Source organism: Narcine bancroftii, chromosome 5, assembly GCF_036971445.1.
Source record: "Narcine bancroftii isolate sNarBan1 chromosome 5, sNarBan1.hap1, whole genome shotgun sequence".
Classification (NCBI taxonomy): domain Eukaryota; kingdom Metazoa; phylum Chordata; class Chondrichthyes; order Torpediniformes; family Narcinidae; genus Narcine; species Narcine bancroftii.
In genome coordinates, this window is record NC_091473.1 from 244,235,488 (window position 1) to 244,254,980 (window position 19,493).

The following is a 19,493-nucleotide window of genomic DNA, read 5'->3' on the forward strand; positions in this document are numbered from 1 at the left end:
TGGGACGGCAAAGCTGTCCACCTAAATAAGCTGGTACAACTCGAATCCAAGGTACTTGTCTAGGGCAACTTCACAATGCATGGGACGGCAAAGCTGTTTAGCCCAAAAGCTAAATGAACACCTTGGAGTCCAAATCCGTACATCTCTCAAGGTTTCTGTGCAGGTTGATTTGATAGGATAGTTAAGAAGGCCTAAGAAATGCTCAGCTTCATTAGTTGGGGGGGCGGGGGTTGAGTTCAAGAGTCACGAGATCATGCTGTAACTCTACAAATCTCTGGTGTGATCACATTTAGAATATTGGGTTCAGTTCTGGTCGCCCATTACAGGAAAAATGTGGAAGGTATGGAGAGGGTGCAGAGGAGATTTACCAGGTGGTTGCATGGATTGAAAATCAAGACTTATGAGGCAAAGTGAGCTGAGGTAGGACTTTTCTCTTTGGAACAAAGAAGGATGAGAGGTGACTTAGAGGTCTACAAGATTCTGAGAGGCATAGATAAGGTAGACGGCCAGCGCCTCCCCCCCACCAAGGCAGGAGCAGCAAACACCAAAGGATATCTGTAAAAAGTGAAAGGAGGAAAGTTTAGGGTCAACATGAGGGTATTTTTTTTAAACAACAGTGTTGTGGGTGCCTGGAATGCCTTGCAAGGGGTGGCGGTGGAAGCTGGAACATTAGGGGATTTAAAAGATTGAGACAAGCACATGGTTGAAAAAAAAATAGAGGTTTATGAGGTAAGGAAGATTGATTTTATTTTGGTAGAAATATATAGGTTGACACAACATCAAGGGCAGAAGGGGGTGGTACTGTGCTGATTGCACATCAACTCCTCAGACTTGACATAGACATAGCCGCTCTCAGTGAAGTCCGCCTGGCAGATGTAGGCAGCCTCCAAGAACGCGGCGCGTGCTACACACTCTACTGGTCTGGCAAGCCTTCGGATGAACGACGCCTATCTGGTGTAGGCTTCATGGTCAAGAACTTCATTGCCTCCAAACTCGAAAACCTTCCGACAGGCCACTCGGACCGGATCATGTCCATGCGACTCCCCCTTCAAAACAAGCGTCGCATCACCCTCATCAGTGTCTATGCTCCAACCCTCCAGGCGGAACCAGCAGAAAAGGACAAGTTCTACACTGACCTATGCAACCTCATCCAATGCACCCCTACAGCCGACAAGGTTGTCATCCTTGGCGACTTCAACGCTCGCGTCGGCAAAGACTCAGAAACCTGGCCAGGAATCCTGGGCAAGCATGGCATCGGCAAGTGCAACGACAATGGGCACCTCCTGTTGGAGCTCTGCGCAGAACAGCGGCTTGTCATTACAAACACCCTTTTTCAGCAGAGGGACAGCCTTAAGACTACCTGGATGCATCCCCGATCCAAACACTGGCACCTCCTGGACTACGTCCTGGTGCGAGAAAGAGACAAACGAGATGTGCTCCACACCAGGGTCATGCCCAGCGCGGAATGCCACACTGACCACCGGCTGGTTCGCTGCAAGCTCAACCTTCACTTCAAGCCAAAGCCCAGGAACAGTAAAGCCCCCAGAAAGTGGTTCAATATTGGAAACCTGCAGTCAGACGAAGTGAGAGGAAACTTCCAGGCAAACCTCAAAGCAAAGCTCGACGATGCAATCCGCCTCACGGACCCGTCCCCTGAAACCCTCTGGGATCAGCTGAAGACTACCATACTGCAATCCACTGAAGAGGTACTGGGCTTCTCCTCCAGGAAAAACAAGGACTGGTTTGACGAAAACAGCCAGGAAATCCAGGAGCTGCTGGCAAAGAAGTGAGCTGCCCACCAGGCTCACCTTACAAAGCCGTCCTGTCCAGAGAAGAAACAAGCCTTCCGTCGCGCATGCAGCCATCTTCAGCGCAAACTCCGGGAGATCCAAGCGAACCCAGCTCAGCGCGGACATTGGCGACTTCAGGGGTTTCTACGAGGCTCTAAAGGCTGTGTACGGCCCCTCACCCCAAGTCCAAAGCCCGCTGCGCAGCTCAGATGGCAAAGTCCTCCTCAGCGACAAGATCTCCATCCTCAACCGATGGTTAGAACACTTCCAATCTCTTTTCAGTGCCAACCGCTCAGTCCAAGATTCCGCCCTGCTCCAGCTCCCTCAACAGCCCCTAAGGCTAGAGTTGGATGAGGTCCTCACCCAGGATGAGACATATAAGGCAATCGAACAACTGAAAAGTGGCAAAGCAGCAGGTATGGATGGAATCCCCCCAGAGGTCTGGAAGGCTGGCGGCAAAACTCTGCATGTCAAACTGCATGAGTTTTTCAAGATTTGTTGGGACCAAGGAAAACTGCCTCAGGACCTTCGTGATGCCACCATCATCACCCTGTACAAAAACAAAGGCGAGAAATCAGACTGCTCAAACTACAGGGGAATCACGCTGCTCTCCATTGCAGGCAAAATCTTCACTAGGATTCTCCTAAATAGAATAATACCTAGTGTCGCCGAGAATATTCTCCCAGAATCACAGTGCGGCTTTCGTGCAAACAGAGGAACTACTGACATGGTCTTTGCCCTCAGACAGCTCCAAGAAAAGTGCAGAGAACAAAACAAAGAACTCTACATCACCTTTGTTGACCTCACCAAAGCCTTCAACACCGTGAGCAGGAAAGGACTTTGGCAAATACTAGAGCGCATCGGATGCCCCCCAAAGTTCCTCAACATGGTTATCCAACTGCACGAAAACCAACAAGGTCGGGTCAGATACAGCAATGAGCTCTCTGAACCCTTCTCCATTAACAATGGCGTGAAGCAAGGCTGTGTTCTCGCACCAACCCTCTTTTCAATCTTCTTCAGCATGATGCTGAACCAAGCCATGAAAGACCTCAATAATGAAGACGCTGTTTACATCCGGTACCGCACGGATGGCAGTCTCTTCAATCTGAGGCGCCTGCAAGCTCACACCAAGACACAAGATAAACTTGTCCGTGAACTACTCTTTGCAGACGATGCCGCTTTAGTTGCCCATTCAGAGCCAGCTCTTCAGCGCTTGATGTCCTGTTTTGCGGAAACTGCCAAAATATTTGGCCTGGAAGTCAGCCTGAAGAAAACTGAGGTCCTCCATCAGCCAGCTCCCCACCATGACTACCAGCCCCCCCACATCTCTGTCGGGCACACAAAACTCAAAACGGTCAACCAGTTTACCTATCTCGGCTGCACCATTTCATCAGATGCAAGGATCGACAACGAGATAGACAACAGACTCGCCAAGGCAAATAGAGCCTTTGGAAGACTACACAAAAGAGTCTGGAAAAACAACCAACTGAAAAACCTCACAAAGATAAGCGTATACAGAGCTGTTGTCATACCCACACTCCTGTTCGGCTCCAAATCATGGGTCCTCCACCGGCATCACCTACGGCTCCTAGAACGCTTCCACCAGCGTTGTCTCTGCTCCATCCTCAACATTCATTGGAGCGCTTTTATCCCTAACGTCGAAGTACTCGAGATGGCAGAGGTCGACAGCATCGAGTCCACGCTACTGAAGATCCAGCTGCGCTGGGTGGGTCACGTCTCCAGAATGGAGGACCAGCGCCTTCCCAAGATCGTGTTATATGGAGAGCTCTCCACTGGCCACCGTGACAGAGGTGCACCAAAGAAAAGGTACAAGGACTGCCTAAAGAAATCTCTTGGTGCCTGCCACATTGACCACCGCCAGTGGGCTGATCTCGCCTCAAACCGTGCATCTTGGCGCTCACAGTTCGGCGGGCAGCAACCTCCTTTGAAGAAGACCGCAGAGCCCACCTCACTGACAAAAGGCAAAGGAGGAAAAACCCAACACCCAACCCCAACCAACCAATTTTCCCCTGCAACCGTGTCTGCCTGTCCCGCATCGGACTTGTCAGCCACAAACGAGCCTACAGCTGACATGGACATTTACCCCCTCCATAAATCTTCGTCCGCGAAGCCAAGCCAAAGATGATAGCTGATCAATATCTTGACTTTGACTTCTCTTGATATTCCTGAATTCCCTCACCTAAAATTCTATTGTTCCAAATACTTAAGGGTTTAGCACGTCCTGAGGTCATGAATGATTATACAAGTACATTTTCTTAATGCTTATGGTATTCTGGTACACCATGTTACTTTTACAAAATTAATATGTGCTAATTTAATCCTCATTCGCCACCTGATATACACCCACCAACTTTTAAGATTTCAATTAGGGGGATTATGCTGGTGAACTGACCAGTGAGTAAAAGATAGAGAAACCAAAGTTTTAAAAAAATACGTTCATTCCAAAAGTGCACTTTTCCCCATTACAGAGACTGAACTTGGGGAAAATGTTTCATTGACTCTATAAAATGTTTTGACGATTGCAAAATGGGTTATCTGTTACCCATTTTTCACAATCCCAAAGAATGTAAAAGAAACAAGTTGACACAAATACAGCTAGCTGAACTTTCTTGATGCCAATTTAACAAATGCACGCATGATTAGTGCAACACCTTTACAGCACCAGCGACTTGGACTGGGGTTCAAATCCTGCGCTGCCTGCAAGGAGTTTGTATGTTCTCCCTGTGTCTGCTTGGGTTTCTTCTGGGTGCTCCAGTTTCATTTCACCAATCAAAAATGTACCAGGAATTGTAAGTTATTTGGGAATATTTGGGTGGCATGGGCCTTTTACCGAGCTGCATGTCTAAATTTAAAATTTAAACATTTTAAATATAAATTTAAATACAGATCAGGAAAATTCTTGGGCTGATCCCACTCTAACTACCAGATGTCAGTGCCAACAACCCCACAATCTGAGGAAAGGGAAGTTTGCAGACAAGTATCAGTGTGTGGGCAGCAAGGCAAGGCAGAATAAAGAGACTCAGAAATGAAGCCTCTACTGTTGAATAGTCTGCCAACACTCACCGTATAGGCCCACAGATGTAGAATGGCCACTTTGGCGAGATAGAGGAGGGCAACCGGTGGTACCCATGGAACCATGCCCCAGCAAAGTGTCAGTGCCTTAAGGAGAGGAAGAGAGAAAATTGGTGGAGAGGAGAAAGAGGAGGAAAATAGATACAAGGGAGCAACTCAAGGCTGTAATACAATCTCAGGGTTCAATTGTAGGTCATTTGCTGCTCATGCTTTACACTTGACACCAGGCTGAATTGCCTGTGAAATATTACCCTCCAAACAATTAGTAATTTTCTTGACACAGGTCCATGTGCCAAAATGGTTTCAAGGAGGCCAATATGAAAGGCCAAGGAACTACTGTGACAATCTCAAACTGCAGGTTAGGTTTTAAAAATTTGCATCAACTTAGCAAAGAGAAGAAACAGGCATCCCATGCTGTCCAGAATCCTTTCAGGATACACTCTCATTTGGGAAGCTGTTGGAACCCCTCAATCAAATGACAGCCACCGATGCTCTAGAGCAGTGGTTCCCAACCTTTGTCTTTCCACTCATATACCACTTTAAGTAATCCCAATGCTATTGGTGCTCTGTGATTAGTAAGGGATTGCTTAAGGTGGTCTGTGAGTGGGAAGGGAAGGTTCAGAATCCCTGCTCTAGACCCAATTGTTACTGAAATATTTTGCTCAAGACAAATTGTCATTTCCTTTGGAGATGTGAAACTGTGCACATAACAAGTCAATTAGGTACAATTAAAACAGTGGTTTTCAACCTTTTTCTTTCCACCCACATACCACCTTAAGCAATCCCTCACTAATCACAGAGCACCTATGGCATAGGGAATACTTAAAGTGGTATGTGATTGGAAAGAAAAAGGTTGGGAACCACTGCTCTAGAGAATCACAGCTTCTCCATTAACAAATAATTACTACAGGCCTACCCCCTGGCGGTAACTATTGGACAGTTGTAGAAAAGTTGCAGAGATCAGATAATTTTAGGAAGGATACAAATTGACAGAGGTATACAGGCACAATTTAAAGAATGCCTAGTCACCGACAAACTCATTTGATTTGCAAATCAGTCCAAGCACCAAAACTTATGGAAAGTTCTTGCCCATTTGTCACTGCCCCTCCAGACATGATGCTCATTATCCTCTGACCAATCTGCTCCAAACCACATCCAAATCATCTTCACCGCATTCAACAGCAAGAATATTAAACTTTTCACCTCAGGCCATTAAAATGAAAATCCACTTTCTTCAATCAAACATTTTTCATAAAATACAGAACCAAGTTTTGCATTCCATCTACTTATTTAACATAATTTCATTTTACCTCATATCACTGCATCAGTTAAGTTCCCTCAAAATATCTATCCTCTGCCTCAAACAATCCATCTATTTTTCACTTTAAATTCTCACTCACCTTCAGTGACCATCTTACAAAGAGATTTATAGAATTCTATAAATCTATGCAAGCATTCTCAAGCATACCATTATCAAAACATCAGACTACACGCATGGTTAATTTTCTACGGTATAATTTGTACTCCGCATCCAGCCCAAGTCCATCTTTTAACCTTCCCAAAAAGACCAAATGTAATGTTCAAGAATTAAAGTGGGTTACTCCATTTCAGAATAGTCTAAAAGAAACTAGCATTACTGATGCCTTTATCGTAAGATAGTGGAGGCTCATATCCAACAGCACATTAACAAAATGGAAATGGATTGATCCAAATATTTGCACTTCAGTGTGTACCTTCAAAGCAGTTCCTTACCTCCTTCACTGCACTCCTCTGGAGGCTTTGCTTTCTTAGCGAGTCGAGGATCCAGCCATGTGGTAGTCTTAGTGTTGTGACTATGAAAGAAAGGAGGACATTTAACTGGACATTGAACATGACAAAAAAGAACGGGAACCAACAAGCAGCATCAGGGAATTGAGTGCCCATGATAACAGATGGTGACTCGACAGAAGGGCAAATACAGTGATAAAATCTCTCAGCTCTGCCCTAAGCATTGGAGGAGTCCATGCCTTTGGCCACAGACAAATTAGATTTTTACCTCTTGCCTGGTTGCATTAAACACAGCAAAGCAAGTGTGGTTGAGCTTATGACTTGGCTGTTCATAGATCGGCAGTCTCGTATTGTCCATTACTGAATGGAAAACACAAGGCTGAAGTATTTAATTGCCTTCTTGGATATTGTGATGTCAAAGACATTGGTGTTTTGACATAACAGGATGAGAAATAGATTTGAGTTTAATCCATACGAGTGATCCAATCTGGGAGCACTAATGAGACTGGGACATACACTCTGAATTGGAGTCCTAGAGAATCAAGTACAAGCCCATAAGTCCTTAAAGGTGGCAACATGATTGCTGGGCAGTGCAGTTAGCACAATGCTGTTACAGCACCAGCGACTGGGCTTTGATTCCCACGTTGTCTTAAGGAGTTTGTATGACTACCCCATTTCAACATGGGATTCCTATGGGCACTTCAAAAATGTCCCATGGTGCAGAATAATTGGGTATAATTGGGCGGCAAGGGCTCATGGGGCGAAAGGGCCTGTAACTGTGCTGTATATCTAAATTAATTTTTAAAATATGGCTCTTCATTAGTTGGCACATTGAATACACAAGTAGGAGGTTATTCTCAAACTTTACCAAACTTTGGTTGAAGTACTGTCTGCAATTTTGGTCAAGATACTGGAAGGATGAGATAAGGGTGAAGAGGGTGTAGGATAGATTCTCCAGCACATTGCGTGAGATGGAGCAGTTCAGTTAGGAAGATAAATTGGTGAAGCTAGGTCAGTTTTCCCCAGAGGATGTGGGGCATGTAAAATTAAGAGGGGAAATAGATAGGGTAGACTGCTTGAAACTTTTCCCCCACAGGAGAGACATAAAATTAGATAAGTTTGGGGTAAGGGAGAAGAGTTAGAGGCGTTACAAGGAGGACCTTCTTTACTCGCAGTGTGTCAAGTGCCTGGAATGCACCGCCTGAGTGATGTATGACATGGGCTTGCTGACAGCATGCAAGAGTCTAGACAAATGCTTGAATTCTGTAGGCAGAAAAACATGGAACATACGCACATCTGATTCCCCAACCACCACCCCCCCCCCCCCCCCCCACCACTCCGCCCTGAGGACCGGAGAACCGTATTTCATCAGGTTGTACTTATACAGTCAGGCACCCTGAGGGGGCTGCGAGGGGCCACCACATGAACATAAATTTAGCTGGACTTGAAATGCAATGGGATTAATCTGATAGGGTGCCCACAGGTCAGCATGAACAAATTAGGCAAAATGCCTTGTTTCCATGCTGTATGATTTCAACATGGAAAGGCACCAAAGAAATTAAAGTTCTTAAAATCTGTTCCGAGTCCCAGACAAAATTGAAGCAAAAACCCCACAAAAAAATTGCAAATATCAGAGTCTATTAAAGGTCTTATTGAATTCCCCTCACTAAATGTCAGTCTCTGTCATGTCCCTCAAAACTTACTTGACCAAGGTCAATTTTCTCAATATTTCAAGAGGCTTGTCAAACTTTGCCTGATAGTAGGAAACATTCCAAGTGCTCCTATTTGAAATGTTTTACCTCAATAATATCTCCCTAGAAACTGCAACGCTGTTATAGCACCAGCGACTCAGAATTGAAACCTGTCAGGAGTTTGTACGTTCTGCTCGTGTTTGTGTGGGCTTTTCCCCGTGTGCTCTGGTTTCATCCCACCATTCAAAATGTAGGCTAATTGGGTAGAATGGGCTTGAGGGCTTGTTACTGTGTAGTAATTAATAAAAAAATACAAAATACAAACATCAATTAACAATTAATAAATCCAAGGTGTCCGCAAACAAGAAAATCAGCCAGTTTTTCCCCATTGCATTGTACTCACTCAATGAAGTATATCATTCCACTGTCAGTGTAGGCCATCTCCCAATTGCTCGGTAGGGGCTCCATCAAGTCCTCCCTGGCAACTGGATCCAAGTATCTGAATTCTGTGACACCATCAGTGTGGCTGGGCCCTGGCCCTGAGAAATGAATAATCCCCACTATTAGTGTTTAGGTTGAGTTGTGAAAGCCAGCAAGGTTTGAACAGAATCTGAATATATGTGTGACTGGGACAGATACTATATTGAGATTAAAATCTCAAAACAGAAAGGTCAAGATCCTTCTCTCTATCCTCTTAGTAAGAATGCACAACAAACAATAAGATATCCTGCTGAGTCTACATTAAAAAATGATTAGAGTCCATAAGGAACAGAACATCTAGTTTCAAGCCTGACATGATGACTAAACTGCTTTAAAATTCCTTCTCAACTTCGTACTTCAAAAGCAAACCTTGAGATAGCTGTGGTGATCAATTATTGTAAAACTGTCCATGCAGAAGTAGCAGGTGTCCACTATGTGCAAAAACACAGTAATTTTTGGAGGAACTCAGCCGGTCTCACAGTGTCCATAGGAGGTAAAGATATATTACCAACGTTTTGGGCCTGAGGTATAAGCAAAAAGCAGGTAGGTATCTGAGTAAAGACTTGGAGAGAAAGGGGAAGAATGAGAGGGGAAGGTATCCAGACCAACAAACGAAAGGTGTTATTTGGATACAAGAGGAAAAGCAAGAATCAATTTTGGCTCTGTGAAAGGAGACAGAAGGAAAATAGAAGAGTGAGACAGAACTAGAGGAAAGGGGACTGAAAATGGAGGGGGAGGGGGAAGGGTTTAATGGAAATTGGAGAAATTGATTTTAATGCCATCAGGTTGGGTAGTGCTCAGTTGTAAGATGAGGTGTTGTTCCTCCAATTTGTGGGTGATCTCAGTTTGGCAATGCAAGAGACCATAGAAAACGTCGGCAAGGAAATAGGGCAGGAAATTGAAATGGGTGGCCACTGGGAGATCCACGCTTTTGCGGCAGACAGAGACGAAGTGCTCATAGAAGCGATCTCCCCAATCTGTGCCCAGTCTCTCTGATGTAGAGACCACAACGGGAGCACTGGATGCAGTAGATAACCCCTGCATATTCACAAGTGTTGCTTCGAATGGTGGTGATGGAGCATATATGGATGCATTGGGGTTATGGTTAGCAGGTGAGTGAGTGAAGGAGTGGAGCAAGAATAAGATGAGCATGACCAGGGTTAATCTACCAAGTTGTGATTCTGTTCTTCCTCACCTGGATAACCAGTCCCATTGGCAGTGGGCCTCTCATCCTCGTCCTCTTCATCTGGGACCAGGGTGTCAGCTCGTTGCATCATGCTTACAGAAGTTGTTCGTTTCCTTTGTGCCTCATCCGAGCTGTCGTCCAGAACAACCTGATCCACTACATCCTGTTGAAATGGACCAGGTTCTGCAGGAGGCTTTGGTGTCCCATAGAAATTACCTGTCAAGAAGGGGGTGAGGGGGATGAGGGAGGACACGAAGTACAGAAGAGCTTCTCAGTGATACTTAGCAAATTAATGTATATTCAGAAAATACGCTTTTTATACACACGCACACTTAAAACATTAAAGATCGAAGTTTTTCTAATCATATAACAGAAGGTTATTCATGTCCATTGAGTTTATTTCAGCTCCCAAGGCAATAATTCCATTTCCCGACCTACTGTATCCTTGCAACTTATTCTCTCTTACACGTGACCAGTTCTTCTAATTCTTTTTTTTGCCATTGACCTCCAAAGTACCCAAGTAACCCAAATATAAGGACTATAAAAGTTTAATTTTTTAAAAATCTAAGTAGCTTCTTTGTCCAAAGAGCAACTAGAATGTTGAAGTTACAATCTTCAGATAACAAGCAAAAATGCTCCATTAAAGATTCATTAGTTGATTAGCCCAATCATGTTGAATCTTGTCTGTAGCTGTTGCTCACTCCCTAGATGCTGCCTTATCTGCAGAGCTTATCAGAATTTTGTGTTTTTAATCTCAGGTTTACACCATTTGCAGCTTTACTTTTCAAGAGTAGTAAATAAACTAGGTACTAGAGCTGCAATACCTTAGTTACTGAACATTGCTGCAATTCTTAACGTTAGCCCATCTGGTGGTATTGAAACAACAATGTTGGAGTCCAAGGGATAATTAATTTATTTATTCTCACTCTTAATAGAACTGGCTAGTCAAGCCCAATGTATTAGCCATCCAATGAAATTATTTATTCATTTTGCATAGGGAGGCAAGAATACAAGACAAGCTTTCCAATAAAATGTAAATGGTGTTAAATAGAGGATCTTAAGAGGCAAAATAAAAGCATGGTTGTAATGCTCAAAGGCAATAAAAAGTCAGTTTTGGATTATTAAAAAAGTCAATAAAGACTAAGAACAGTCAAGTAATCCTGGCCTTTTATGTGCAAGTGCACCAGTACTTTGTGGTCTGGTCACTCCAGTGGGGAAAACAAATTGCAGATTTTAATAAGAGAGAAGCAACTAGAACGAAGGTAAACAAGAAACGCTGATTGCTTTTTACTTTATGGATATTGTATAACCTGCAGAGCTTCACCAGCACTTTTGTGGACTGAGCAACTAGAAGGGCCAAGGGATGATGAAATAACATTTTGAGAATCAATTATGTTGAGCATGGACTTTTTTTTTAGGTTTTGAATTTTGGAAGTACGAGACAATGCTAAGCATAACAGGCTACTTCCCTTGCCCAGACAGTGCAGTAGAACTGGCTTGGAGGGCAAAAATCAAAAATTAATCCACAGAAACTGCACTTCACCATCTGCTCAACTCACAGAACAAGCTTCACGGAGCCAGAGGAAATTTGTTTCAATACATCAAAGAGAGACGGGGCCGGGGGGTGGTGGTGGTACAGGTACATAGTTCCCTGAAAGTGCAAACACAGGTAGACAGTGGTGAAAACAGCTAACAGCATGCTTGCCCTCCTCTGTCAAGGCATTAAGTACAAGAGCATGGTCGTCATGTTTACAAATCCACAAGACATTAGTGAGGCAGCACGGAGTATTACATGTAATTCTGCTCACCCAACCATACAAAAGATAATGATTAAGCTGGATAGGCTGTGGAAAAGATTCACAATGTTACCGGGACTGGTAAACTTGAATTAAAGGAGCAGCTGCATAGGCTGGAATTTTTCTCCCTGATGCTCAAGAGCCTCACAGGTTATGCGGGCACATGGGACCAGCTTTGTCAGCACAGCCAGCCAGCTGTAGAACTCTATGGTTAACATGCTTTGTTTTGTTTTGGATGAGCTGGGGCAGACATGATCCTTGCCATGAGCACAGAGCTCAGAAGACTGCACTTAGATTAAGGGAGGTTTTAGTAATTCACCGTCAAAAGTTCCACTCTCCAAAAGGGCTCCACTGTCTTCTAATGTTTTGAACTCTTCCAGAGAAATAAAGTTATAGTCAACTCCTGGAACTTCACCATCCCGGGGTGGCCTTGTAGTGCCTGAAACAAGAAACAAAAAATCATGTTGTGGAATAAGAGCAGTTCAACTCGCCCCTTTTCTTTTCTACCACTTAATGAGTATTGGCAGATGCAGGATTCAATTCCCATTTCACCCCCTTGGCTCTAAATTCCATTTTTTTTAAATTAAGAAAAAATTGAATGATAACTAATAAATGATTTGGGATCAATTGTCATTTGAAGAACTTTGATCTATCTCTCTTTGGGGATGAAAAAAATTCTTAATTTTATTCTAATCTTCGAGACAAGATGTATGTTTAAATGTGTTTGAACAATCCTAATCCTGAAATCCACAACAGCAGGATTGCTTCTATCCTACCATTCCCCTGACTAAGTTTAACATTTTGGAATCAGATCTGGTTTCCTTTGTACAGAAAGGCAAGTTCCATCTTTCCGAAGTGCAACTACATAACAGCTCTTCAAGGGAGAGGCCACTAATTCAACTAAATAATTGAGGCAGCGCAGACTCAGTATGAACATGCTAGAAAACTTTTCACAGAAGGTTGAGAAGTGCACCAAATGACTTTAAAAACTGATTTATTTCATTTTAAATTATGTTAATTTGTATAGTATCTATCATGGCTTCATGGTCGATGACTGGTTCATGAATTGGCATTACTAAAGTAATAAAAGGAAGTACAGCAGACAATTTGCACACTCCAGGCAATACAATTCTAGGTTCATTGAGCAATCAGTCGCACCCTAGGGGAAAAAAAGGCCCAGTTATTCCTTGTTTCAGTCCACTAACCAAGCCTCAATCCACACTACTTCACTATAACCAATACAATTTTCTCTAAATTCCTTTTATCACTTGTGGCTATCTGAACATCCAAATTTACCAGTAGGCTGAAGCCTTGGGGCCCAGATGGTAAGGGGGCCCGAGCTCCTAGGCTTCAGCGCCTACACAGTTAAGGGTAGGCACCTGTCGCCTGGTCTCAACAAAGCCAGACACTTAAGTAATTAGTGCCACTCTGGTGGGTGCCACTGTGAATGACTGAGAGGCCAACTCACAGGCCAGAGAGGTGGTCTCTCAGTATCACCCAGTGACCCAGCCCAACGGCACCACGCTCACAAGAGTGCCACTAATTTTTTAACTAACTGGTTGCCTTGACGCAGGCTGCGGGTGATCTGGGCGAACTGCTTTAAAAATTCAACCCCTTCTGGCAGTCCGGCACCCCCTCCCCAATCCTCCACCTTCCTCAGTTCCTTAAAAACCATTAGATTTTTAACATCCAATTCAGTTGGAGAGATGTTAAAAATCTAATAAAATTGGGGATGGGGGCAATTCTGACACTAATGACCTTGGGTGGCAGCTGAGGCACCGAGCGACCAGTGCCACTTCTGGGATAGGTTACATAGGTAGTTTGGTGCCTGCTGCCGGCCCGGGTCATATGTCTTGTTCGTCAGGACTCAAGAGGGCCCGGGCTCCTAAACTCTTCCTTGTTATATTCCAGCATTTGCCCGACGCCCCTCTCTGGCTCAAAAACAAGTCACTTCTGTAAACCAAGTGAACACCTCAACATCATCTAAATAATCTGGGCAGCAAAGAAACAGCGTGATGTGACAGAGTTCTGATGGATAATAATATGGAATTAAAGGTCTGTTATAATTGATTCATATAAACTTGTCTTCATGATATTTTATTATGTATGTTATGTTGTACCAAATTCTTTTCTTTTCTTTCTTTGGCTTGGCTTCACGGACGAAGATTTATGGAGGGGGTAAATGTCCACGTCAGCTGCAGGCTCATTTGTGGCTGACAAGTCCGATGCGGGACAGGCAGACACGGTTGCAGGGGAAAATTGGTTGGTTGGGGTTGGGTGTTGGATTTTTCCTCCTTTGCCTTTTGTCAGTGAGGTGGGCTCTGCGGTCTTCTTCAAAGGAGGTTGCTGCCCGCCGAACTGTGAGGCGCCAAGATGCACGGTTTAAATGTACCAAATACAACATTATTATACATATTAGTGTAGTTGTACTTCTCCTCCACTTCACCCAATCAGCAGCAGGGTCTCTGGCTCTGCCAGTCCCAATGCTCCCTGTCAATCAATGCTCACGCCACACATTTGAAAAAAGCGCGCGCATGTCTGAGCGTGAGGTTTGTGGTGTCTGCCTCCTGCTGAAAAGCTCAGCTCATCATGCATCGCTCACAGAAAAGTCAGGGACAATTGATTCGATTGGACTCTCTGCCAGACTGCTGGCCAAGGGAGCAGAGTAAGTGATCACCTTAATTATTCTATTCATGTTGTTTAAATTATGAATGACAGAACAGTTTCTGGAAATTGTTTTGTACCCAGAGTTTGAAAATCACTAAGATCGCTGAATGGTTGAAAGGCAGGGGTATTTCAAGTCAAGTTGTTGCACAATGTCCACTGACCACCACTGGTTTTCCCCATGCTTTTGCTGCCCTAATGGCTCTATGGTTCTACCACAGCCATTCTGAGCTGCAGTGTTTGTTCTATGGTTCTATCATGCCTTTCTGTATTGCAGTGTTCATTCTATGGTTTAATGATGCGTAGTAGGAATAGGGTTGTGTAATAGAATAGGGTTGGGGATTTCAATTTTCCTAATATTGATTGGGAAACACAATCAGTGAGAGGGCAGAATGGCTTAGACTTTGTACAGTGTGTTCAGGATTGCTTTTTACAGCAGTATGTTGAGGTGCCTACTAGAGCGGAGGCAGTGTTAGATCTATTGTTAGGGAACGGAATAGGGCAGGTGACGGAAGTGTGCGTTGGTGAGAACTCTGGATCCAGTGATCATGGGTCAATTAGCTTCAACTTAAATATGGAAGGGGATAGGTCGGGTCCGAGGTTGAAGGTCTTCGAGTGGGGGAAGGCCAGATTTGAAGAAATGAGAAGGGATTTGCAGAAAATTGTATGGGCTGATTTTTTTTTGGAAAGGATGTAGAGGAGATTTGGAGGATATTTGAATAAAAGATATTGAGAGTACAGGATCTTTACATGCCAGTCAGATCAAAAGGCAAGGCCAAAAGTTCAAGGGAACTGTGGATTTTTGGAAAAATTAGGAAGATGGTTCAGGATTAGATGGGGGGGCATATCCTAAATTTAAGAAGCAAAAAATGGATAAGATGTATGATTCCAGTAAAACCCTTAAGGAGGAAATTAGAAAGGCAAAAAGAAGGTATGAGCTGTCAATAGCTGATAAGGTAAAAGTGAATCCAAAGGGTTTTTACAGATATGTGAATAGCAAAAGGAGGGTCATGGATAGAATAGGACCAATGGAAAATGCGAGCGGTGAACTGTGCGAGGAACCATATCAGATGGGAAAGATATTAAATGATTTTTTCTCATCTGTGTTCATGAAGGAAAAGGATATTGGACTATGTGAGATAAGTGAAGCAAATGGCTTAGTTATGGAAAAGATTAGTAAAGAGAGGGTTTTGGAGCTTCTAGGGTCAGTAAAAGTGGATGTCTCCTGGTCTTGATGGGAATTTCCCCAGGATGTTAAGGGAAGTCAAGCAACAAATAGCGGAGGCACTGTCAGTGATTTTTCAACGATCACTGGAGGACGGTGTGGTGCTGTGGGATTGGAGGGTTGCTAATGTAGTTCCTTTGTTTAAAAAAGGCATGAGGTGTTGGCCAAGTAATTATAGGCCTGTAAGCTTGAAAAGTTTTGTAAGTTATGGAGGGTATTCTTAGAGATGGAGTGTATAAATATCTGGATAGGCAGGGATTGATCAGGAGCACCCAGTATGGGTTTGTGAAGGGGAAGTCATGTTTGACGAGTTTTTCGAAGAAGTGACAAGAAAGATGGATGAAGGTAGGGCAGTTGATGTCGTCTATCTGGATTTTAGCAAAACTTTTGATAAGGTTCCACATGAAAGGTTAGTAAGGAAGTTAGTCAGTCACTAGGGATTAACTAGGGTTCAGAGGTGGCTGGAAGAGAGACAGCAGAGGATCATGGTGGACAACTGTCTGTCAGGATGGAAGCCTGTGACAAGCGGCGTGCCTCAAGGATCGGTGCTAGGTCCCCTGTTGTTCATAATTTATATTAATGATTTGGATGATGGGGTGGTTAACTGGGTAAGTAAATACGCACACGATACGAAAATTGGGGGAGTGGTAGATAGCGAGGAAGGTTTTCAGGAATTACAGAGGGATTTGGTTTGTCTGGAAAATTGGGCTAAAAGATGGCAGATGGAATTTAATGTAGAAAAGTGTGAGGTACTTCATTTCGGAAAAAATAATCAAAATAGGACATATGCAGTGAAGGGGAGAACGTTGGGAAATGCACAAGAACAAATGGATCTTGGAGTTATGGTGCAGCGTTCCTTAAAGGTGGATTCCTATGTTTACAGGGTGGTTAAGAAGTACTCGAGATGGCAGAGGTCGACAGCATCGAGTCCACGCTGCTGAAGATCCAGCTGCGCTGGGTGGGTCACGTCTCCAGAATGGAGGACCATCGCCTTCCCAAGATCGTGTTATATGGCGAGCTCTCCACTGGCCACCGTGACAGAGGTGCACCAAAGAAAAGGTACAAGGACTGCCTAAAGAAATCTCTTGGTGCCTGCCACATTGACCACCGCCAGTGGGCTGATATCGCCTCAAACCGTGCATCTTGGCACCTCACAGTTTGGCGGGCAGCAACCTCCTTTGAAGAAGACCGCAGAGCCCACCTCACTGACAAAAGGCAAAGGAGGAAAAACCTAACACCCAACCCCAACCAACCATTTTTCCCCTGCAGCCGCTGCAACCGTGTCTGCCTGTCCCGCATCGGACTTGTCAGCCACAAACGAGCCTGCAGCTGACGTGGACTTTTACCCCCTCCATAAATCTTCGTCCACGAAGCCAAGCCAAAGAAAGAAAGAAGGCATTTGGTATGCTGGCCTTCATAAATCATAGCACAGAGTATAGGAGCTGGGAAGTGATGCTGCGACTGTTTAAGGCGTTGATGAAGCCAGGTTTGGAGGATCGTGTTCGTTCTGTTCTCCAAATTATAGGAAGGATATAGATAAGGATATAGAGGGTCCAGGATGATTCCTGGCTTAAAATACCTAGAGTACAGGGAAAGATTGAAGAGGTTAGGTCTTTATTCATTGGAACGTAGACAGTTGAGAGGGGATTTAATAGAGGTGTTTAAAATTATGAAAGGAATAGGTAGACTAGATGCAAGTAGACTCTTCCCCCTGAGAGCAGGGGAGGTTGAAACAAGAGGACACAAACTGAGGGTAAGGGGGCAAAATTTTGGGAGAAACATTAGAGGATGTTTCTTCACTCAGAGAATGGTGGGTGAATGGAATAATCTTCCGGAGGAAATAGTTGAGGCAGAGTTAATTCTTTCATTTAAGAGAAGGCTGGATATATACATGGATAGGAGGGGATTGGAGGGTTATGTGCGGAGAATAGGTGGGGGGATCTAGCGGAGTTGTTTGAGTGAACCGGTGTGGACTTGAAGGGCCGAGATGGCCTGTTTCCATGCCATAAACTGTTATGTTATATGGTTTATATGATTCTATCATATGGAATAAAAGGTCTGCTATAATTGATTTCATATAAACTTGGCTTCATATATTATGCATGTTATGTTATGCACTAGTACTAAGTTCCCACCCTGGATGAGACATATAAGGCAATCGAACAACTGAAAAGCGGCAAAGCAGCAGGTATGGATGGAATCCCCCCAGAAGTCTGGAAGGCTGGCGGCAAAACTCTGCATGCCAAACTGCATGAGTTTTTCAAGCTTTGTTGGGACCAAGGTAAACTGCCTCAGGATCTTCGTGATGCCACCATCATCACCCTGTACAAAAACAAAGGCGAGAAATCAGACTGCTCAAACTACAGGGGAATCACGTTGCTCTCCATTGCAGGCAAAATCTTCGCTAGGATTCTACTAAATAGAATAATACCTAGTGTCGCTGAGAATATTCTCCCAGAATCACAGTGCGGCTTTCGCGCTAACAGAGGAACCACTGACATGGTCTTTGCCCTCAGACAGCTCCAAGAAAAGTGTAGAGAACAAAACAAAGGACTCTACATCACCTTTGTTGACCTCACCAAAGCCTTCGACACCGTGAGCAGGAAAGGGCTTTGGCAAATACTAGAGCGCATCGGATGTCCCCCAAAGTTCCTCAACATGATTATCCAACTGCACGAAAACCAACAAGGTCGGGTCAGATACAGCAATGAGCTCTCTGAACCCTTCTCCATTAACAATGGCGTGAAGCAAGGCTGTGTTCTCGCACCAACCCTCTTTTCAATCTTCTTCAGCATGATGCTGAACCAAGCCATGAAAGACCCCAACAATGAAGACGCTGTTTACATCCGGTACCGCACGGATGGCAGTCTCTTCAATCTGAGGCGCCTGCAAGCTCACACCAAGACACAAGAGAAACTTGTCCGTGAACTACTCTTTGCAGATGATGCCGCTTTAGTTGCCCATTCAGAGCCAGCTCTTCAGCGCTTGACGTCCTGCTTTGCGGAAACTGCCAAAATGTTTGGCCTGGAAGTCAGCCTGAAGAAAACTGAGGTCCTCCATCAGCCAGCTCCCCACCATGACTACCAGCCCCCCCACATCTCCATCGGGCACACAAAACTCAAAACGGTCAACCAGTTTACCTATCTCGGCTGCACCATTTCATCAGATGCAAGGATCGACAATGAGATAGACAACAGACTCGCCAAGGCAAATAGCGCCTTTGGAAGACTACACAAAAGAGTCTGGAAAAACAACCAACTGAAAAACCTCACAAAGATAAGCGTATACAGAGCCGTTGTCATACCCACACTCCTGTTCGGCTCCGAATCATGGGTCCTCTACCGGCACCACCTACGGCTCCTAGAACGCTTCCACCAGCGTTGTCTCCGCTCCATCCTCAACATCCATTGGAGCGCTCACACCCCTAACGTCGAGGTACTCGAGATGGCAGAGGTCGACAGCATCGAGTCCACGCTGCTGAAGATCCAGCTGCGCTGGATGGGTCACGTCTCCAGAATGGAGGACCATCGCCTTCCCAAGATCGTATTATATGGCGAGCTCTCCACTGGCCACCGTGACAGAGGTGCACCAAAGAAAAGGTACAAGGACTGCCTAAAGAAATCTCTTGGTGCCTGCCACATTGACCACCGCCAGTGGGCTGATAACGCCTCAAACCGTGCATCTTGGCGCCTCACAGTTTGGCGGGCAGCAGCCTCCTTTGAAGAAGACCGCAGAGCCCACCTCACTGACAAAAGGCAAAGGAGGAAAAACCCAACACCCAACCCCAACCAACCAATTTTC

The 19,493-nt window shown here is 44.6% G+C and overlaps 1 protein-coding gene across 7 annotated transcripts in view; it reads right to left on the reverse strand.

Moving 5' to 3' along the window:
- Window positions 1-19,493, reverse strand: part of magi3a (membrane associated guanylate kinase, WW and PDZ domain containing 3a) — a 141,118-nt gene that overhangs the window by 43,498 nt on the left and 78,127 nt on the right. For 6 of the 7 annotated variants that reach the window (XM_069941917.1, XM_069941915.1, XM_069941912.1 and 3 more), the window contains 5 exons: window positions 12,123-12,242; window positions 10,017-10,223; window positions 8,745-8,880; window positions 6,636-6,715; window positions 4,875-4,970 (listed from right to left, as the gene is read on the reverse strand). In XM_069941917.1, the coding sequence (XP_069798018.1) occupies window positions 4,875-4,970; window positions 6,636-6,715; window positions 8,745-8,880; window positions 10,017-10,223; window positions 12,123-12,242 (639 nt within the window). The remainder of the gene's footprint in view (window positions 1-4,874; window positions 4,971-6,635; window positions 6,716-8,744; window positions 8,881-10,016; window positions 10,224-12,122; window positions 12,243-19,493) is intronic. The other variant, XM_069941914.1, reaches the window with a different exon arrangement.